The 6942-nt window shown below is 41.0% G+C and overlaps 1 protein-coding gene across 1 annotated transcript in view; it reads right to left on the bottom strand.

Annotated features, from left to right (window-relative positions):
- Window positions 1–230: 230 nt before the first annotated feature.
- Window positions 231–6942, bottom strand: part of LOC147886850 (nucleotide/nucleic acid binding protein) — a 55222-nt gene continuing 48510 nt past the window's right edge. Inside the window, exons 14-16 of the mRNA XM_087394431.1 lie at window positions 1386–1520; window positions 1131–1288; window positions 231–997 (exon numbers count right to left, since the gene is read on the bottom strand). Of these exons, the coding sequence (XP_087250557.1) occupies window positions 994–997; window positions 1131–1288; window positions 1386–1520 (297 nt within the window). The 3' untranslated portion in view covers window positions 231–993. The remainder of the gene's footprint in view (window positions 998–1130; window positions 1289–1385; window positions 1521–6942) is intronic.

Below are 6942 nucleotides of genomic sequence, written 5' to 3'. Positions count from 1 at the left end.
TGAAAGCTTATCAATGATATTATAAGTCGCTTTTTCCCATTCTTTGTGTTCTCCTGTGCATAAGATCTTTCTATTAAATAGAGAGAACCATTGTTAATGGTATTCTGAGGTCGGTCTTCCCATTCCTTTTGTTGTCCCCTCCCCCATGCATGAGATCCTCTCTTACATACAGAACCAAATGCAACATCACAAAATTTCCCAAAAGCAATCAAAGGAACATTGGTATAGGAATCGGTCCACCAAAAGAGCAGTTACCACTGTTACGTTGCTGATCACAGAGGTGGCAGAAAAATATGAACCTGCTTGACAAGGCAAGCTTAGAATTGTGGGAAAGCCAGAAGAAAACCTGCCAATGAGCAAAGGCTATACAGGTAATTCAAATACAAAAGGAAAACCTAGTTTAAATATCTGGCATGTTTGCGAAATCACCCGAGCACAAGCCACTGCCTACACATCCCATACTTTGCAAAGCAGCTGTCCACAACAACAGTTGCATTTAGAGAAAGAACAGCTAATCCCCATGTGCTTTCTTTCAAATTCTTTGTTTCTCAATGAAGAAACTTTACTTTAGTCTTGCAGGGGGAGCTTAATGCAATAGCCCTGCAACTGACATAGGTATAAAAGCTCGACTCTATAAAATTTTAGCTACTATCCCTTATGCATTTTCTTGTTACACATGCCTTAAAATATGACCTTCACCACAACTCCTGTATCTGCTCATTTAGTTTGTTGTTGCCAAGGTGGTGGGGGTGTTCGAGTGGCTTATGCTGGCAGCAGTTCCATAGCTGGATGTACCAAACCTACAGCTGTTCAGTAGTTATGCTGTATGATCAGAGACTTGACTTGCTACAGGGGCTCAACCCCCAACATGTATTGGGTAGACAATTCATCTACTCTGCGCACCAGTGGCTGATCTTATCTGCATGGTGTGTGACTTCCTTCTTTGGCTGTCTTATTAGAAATATCCGTAACCATACTGAAGTTGCTGTGAACTTACCTGCATTGAATCTCAATATCTCACAAGCTAAATCCGCAATGTAGTATACTACTTACAGGGAGGTCAAAAATGTCATTCCACGCAAAATACAAGAATGAATCTTTTTAATGGGTGGGCTTTATTCAGTGGTTACTGAGTAATTTGACCAAACCGCATATCAGCATCATCAAGTAAGTTCAGCCTTTGCTTTTTAGAACTTCCACAAGATTGATTCGCCTCTTCAGAAAACTGTGTGGCTGTCCGAGCTCGCAGTTCCTCCAGGCTTTCACCTTCCTTTGCCCTCTCTATTACCTGCACTCCCCCGAGTGGAAGACAATATTCAAAATCCCTCAAGCCTAATTTCCACCATAAAATTATTTGCAGAAGCAATGGAGGCCAAGTCATGTACCAAGTGACGCCCATATAAATGGATACTCGCCAGCGCATTGTATGCATTCTCGGCTTCCTGTTTAGTAATGAATTCCAGAAATGCAAAACCTCTATGACTCCCATCAAATTTTTTTGGCAACCGTAAGCTTTTCATCTGTAACATCAAGAACCCAGAGGGCAATGCATAAGCCATAAAATCAAACTGAGAAGATCACATAACCACTACATAAACTTCCACTTATCCCAAAAACTGACATCCAGGCTGGCAAGGCTTACCTTTTTAACCTCTAAGCACATGCACATATAGATTCGTCGGATTCATGAAATATGCTTCCACATATAAATTTCCGGAGAGACTACAGAAACGTAATAGAGAGGGAGACACTAAAGCATGTACGGATTCTTTTCATTTTATTTTTATGTTGAATATTATGCACATTCAAGATGGTAGCTGCCTGTGAAACAAGGTGTTCTAAGACAATTAATGTACACGAAACATAACAAAAAATTACGAGTTCAAAAAAGACAAATAAAACATAATTTCAGTAGAGCAACATTTCCTCTCAATAGAGCCCATTTTCTAAACATTAGAAAGTTGAAAATTCTCAACAAAAAAATATGATTTCACCCCAATTGTAATGAAGGTAAAAAGTGGGTCAAGTTAGTGGGGTTTAGGATAATTAGTATTTGGGTTGTTTGCAAGATAGAGGGGTCTAAAGGGCTAAGGAGGTACTATATAAGAACCATCCTCTCATGTACAAGGACACCATATTGATGTGACATCTAATCCTATCTACTCCCACCTCCCTCCTACTACGTGCTGCCTACACTCTCTCCCAATCTCTCTCTATCTCTCTTTTCCCCTCACTCTTCTCTCTCTTCTTCTCTCTTCCTCTCCCTCTACCCCTTTCCCTCTTTCTCCTCCTTCTCCCCTCTCCTTTCCCCCTCTCCTGCCTTCTCTAGCCTTCACCAATTCAGCCCCTATTTGAAACCGGCCTCTAATCACTCAGAGGGTAGTGGAACTAAACCTTTAATCACTTCAGCACTTATTTACAGCTCACAAAGCATAGCTCACAAAGCATATATCACAACCATTAACCATAGCATGATCACCATTTGGCATTTACCCATTTGTTCACAAACAAAACCACTGAAAAAGGGATGGAGGCTAGAATGCCCCTACTCAACAAACATAGACAAGTGCACCCGATTGGCCCCATTTAGAGAGGAATGCATTGAGAAGGTTTTGGAGAAGTTTCATCGCCGGAAAGTCCTCCAAAATTGAGAAAAACCAGTCAACCAGCGCATGGGACCACTCGAAATTCAACAGAAAGCTGTAGCTTTGCAAGAGGAGAGCCCATGAGGTTGTAGAAGCAAAAAGGTCCAGAAAAAGCCACTTTTGCAAATTCGACCAGCAAAAGAAGTGCTCAACTCTGCCCGTTCTACCAAACGCACGGAGGGAAAAGCATATCACTACAAAGGGGAGATAGAGGGGAAGCCATCGGGCCAAACGGAAGTCGAGGAATCAAAACGGGTGAGGAGTTATGAAGAAAAACGGAATTCAGCTGAAGGAGGCTGAGAAACCAGTCCAAAATCTCAACAAAGGGAGAAGATAAGAGAGAAAACCACACATGTGAAGTTTAGAAGGCCCAAGAAGGTCCAGGAATGGCAAAGGAGCATGTAGAAGGCACTAGAGCCACCTGGAACTCTAGGGGGACCACTAAAAGTACATGGCCCTCTAGGGGACCCATTAAAAATGCCACGTCATAATTTTCCAACAACCACGTCCAGGAATGGCAAAGGAGCATGTAGAAGACACTAGAGCCACCTAGAACTCTAGAGGGGCCACTGAAGGTACATGGCCCTCTAAGGAATCCATTAAAAATGCCACGTCATCATTTTCCAACAACCAACTCTTTTAATTCCTTGGAATGCCTTTGGGCCTAGGGATTAATTATGCTTATGTGGTAGGCACCATGCCGCGTTTAATTACACATTATTAAGCACACGCTTGGACTTTTAAAACCAAAGTTGTCACAGTCTTCTAGTGCATTAAAGTACTTAGAATTTCACGCCCCCGTGACATACCTCTCTCTTGAAACAGCAAACCACAGTTTGTTGTTCCAAAACACAAGAGCGAGCATGAAATATACCATGAAAGAGTATACAAGAAAGCTACAGCTATAGTATACAAAGACAGTGAAAATATGGCTAGGAGAGGCATGCATCCATCCATATATACTGCTCAAAATCTATGTGATCCTCGACGATCAATAGTCAAGATGCATTAATATGAGGAAGTCTCACAGCAGAAATATTGTTAGCTCAGTATCTTGGATGAAACATACAGTGTCATCAAGCGACCTCATGAAATCACGGTGAGCCCGTCCGTACTGAGGGAGTGGAGGTGCTATCCCCCTCTCGAACACCATGTAATGCTCCAAACACTCGCTCTATTGAACTACCTGTAGGAGTCCGGACCGCAGTCGGCTCTAACTGAAAAGCATCAAGGTAAAGCTGCAATATCCCAAGTAAATCTACCAGTTCATCTTCCTTCATCCATTTCACATCAAGTGATGGGTAATTTTAAAATTTTACCAAGTAGCGACAAATAACTTTACCCTTGAGCTTTCTATCTCTGTGTGCCAGAATCTGCTCTGGGACCAGAAGTTCATCCTGTTCTTCCACTTCAGGCTGTACCTCATCAAGTAATCCTCGGGAACATCTCCATGATATTGCTTTAACAAGCTCACATGAAAGGCATTATGTATCTTCTAATGCGGAGGCAACTTCAGCCTGTAAGCTACCTCGTTTATCTTTTCAGAATCCTGGAAAGGACCATAGTAACGCATGTTCAGCTTTGTGTACAGCCTTTCCTTGCCTTTCTTATTTTTCAGCCTTGCCTTCTGAAAACGCAACAAAACCCAATCACCTTCTGTGAATACCAATTCCCTGCAGTGCTTATCTGCTGCTCTTTTCTGCTTGTCCTGATTTCTTTACAAGGCATATTTGATCTTCTTGTAAGCCTCTTCAAGGCTTTCCACAAAACACTCAGCTTCGAAGATTTTCTCTTTTGTATGCAAAATGGGACATATCTTCCTGGCACCTTCCTGTGGATGTGTGCACCGTATTATTGTAAGCATATTCCAGTAAAGGCAAATAATGCTCCCATTTTCTTTTGTGGTCTGAGACATAGCATTTAAACATATCCAAGATGGTAGAGTTTTCTTGCTCCGATTGTCCATCAAACTGAGGGTGAAAAGATGACGAAAAATTCAGCATAGTGCCCATATTTTCGAGCAGACATCTCCAAAAGAGGCTGGTCATCCTCAGATCTCTATCACTGATTATGGATTCAGGCATCCCATGATACTTGAAGACATGCTACAGAAACAATTTGGCCATTTGATTTGCTTTAATTTTCTTTTTTATTGGCACAAAGTGGGCTTGTTTGCTAAACCTGCAAATTATTGTCCACAATCCATCATGTCCAGTAGGAGTACGTGGAAGATCAAACACAAAATCCATAGCTATGCTTTGCCATGGTCTATCCGGAATTGGCAAAGGGTGTAACAACCCAGGTGCCTTCTACTTGTCAAACTTTACTTTCTGACAAACCATGCATGTTCTCACATATTCTTCCACATCTTTCCTCAAAAATGGCCAATAAACGTATTAACTCCACTGCTGTAATTGTTGCTGTAATTCCCCTATGTCCTGCATATGGAGGAGCATGACTTTCCATTATGACTTTTTGTCGCATCTGATCAGTGACACAGAGTCGTCCATGCATCAAAATGAAACCCACTTTCAACATATAGTGATCATGCCTTTGACCATCAAAAAGCTGATCATAAATAGTTGAAAGATCAGCATCATTAACATACTGATCTTTCATCACATCTAACACATTGTTGTAAGCAATGCTCACTGCTGAAACACTGGGTTTCTTGGACACTGCTTCAGGCATTCCAAAAATCTACTTTAGGAAAATATCCTTCCCAAACCAAAAGGTGACACTACCTTTTTGGAATAAAGAGTTTATTCTTGGAAAGTGCATCAGCCACGACATTTTTGTTACCCAGCACATGTACAATTTGAAAATGAAACATTGAGAAGAAGTTAGCCCATCTCATGTGCTTTTCTCTACGTGAGAAAATATCTAAGTGACTGATGATCTGTCTGCACATAAAAATCAGCTCCAAGAAAGTAATGTTTCCATGTGGTCAAAGCATGTATCACTGCTAACATTTCCTTCTCGTATGTCTGCAAGTACAATTCAGCATGTTTGAGAACTCTACTCTCATATGCAACCACTCTGCCATCCTGCATCAAAGTGCCTCCCATGCTGTTCCCACATGGATCACAAGTTACAACAAAGGGTTTTGCAAGATCTGGCAAGATAATAACGGGTTCAAAACACAACTTTGCTTCAGCTTTTCAAAAGCTGCATTTTCCTTTGGTCCCCACCGAAACGGTACAGCTTTCTTCTGTAAAGCATGCAAGGGAGAAGCAATTTCTGCAAAGTACTTTATAAACCTCCGATAGTATGAACACAACCCAAGGAAGCTTCTGACTTCATGCAGATTTTTCAGAATTGGCCAACTCCTTATGGCCTCAACTTTTGCAGGATCCATCTTGACTCCATCCTTTGACACTATATGACCGAGAAAATGAATCTCATGAACTTTTCTTAGTGTTTATTAACAGCTTGTGTCTTTTCAACTCTTGAAACACAATAGTGAGGTGTTTCCTATGCTCCTGCTCATTTTTAGAGAACACAATGATGTCATCGAAGAAAGTGCCCAAAAACTTTCTGTGTGCTCTAAAAATTCTGTCCATCATTCTATTGAAAGTGGCAGGTGCATTAGTCAAACCAAAAGGCATCACAAGGAACTCATATAAGCCAAATGAAGTGCGGAAGGCAGTCTTGTAGACATCTTCAGGCCGTATCCTTATCTGATGGTATTCACTTTTAAGGTCAATACGACTAAACATTGAGGAACCTTCCAACCGATCCAATATATCATCAATGCGTGGAATTGGAAAACGGTTCGTAATTGTGACTTTATTCAAAGCCCTATAATCCATACACATTCTCCAACTGCCATCCTTCTTTTGCACAAGCAACACAGGGGAACAGTAAGGAAAATTACTTAGCTGTATTAATTTCTTTTCCAAGAGTTTCACTTGTGACATTATCTCTTCTTGTTGTGCCTTACTAACACAATAGGGAGGTATATTAGGCGGTGAGCTTCCCGGAATTATATCAATTTGATGATCCTTGAGCCTCTTGGGAGGTAATTCTTGAGGAAGTGCATCTGAAAAACAATCTTGAAAATCTGAAATAAAAGCAGCCCTTTCTCTATCTAAAGCAGAAAGAGTAGAGTCTTCCTGAACTGGTTGGCTGTCCTCTTTGACAAAAATCAAGTACGCTGAAATATGACGCTTTATTACATTGGAAATACAAGAAGCTGAAACTACAGGGATGGACTCCCCTTTCAACTTTACATCAAGTACATGATTTTTGCCTCTATGAGTTAAAGATATCTTCTTGTTTCTCATCTATACATCAG

The sequence above is a fragment of the Dipteris shenzhenensis genome, chromosome 23 (assembly GCF_047967505.1).
Source record: "Dipteris shenzhenensis isolate YYH24624 ecotype China chromosome 23, Dip_SZ_1.0, whole genome shotgun sequence".
Taxonomy (NCBI): domain Eukaryota; kingdom Viridiplantae; phylum Streptophyta; class Polypodiopsida; order Gleicheniales; family Dipteridaceae; genus Dipteris; species Dipteris shenzhenensis.
Note: the sequence above shows the minus strand (reverse complement) of the source record. Positions and strands in the feature narration are given on the sequence as shown.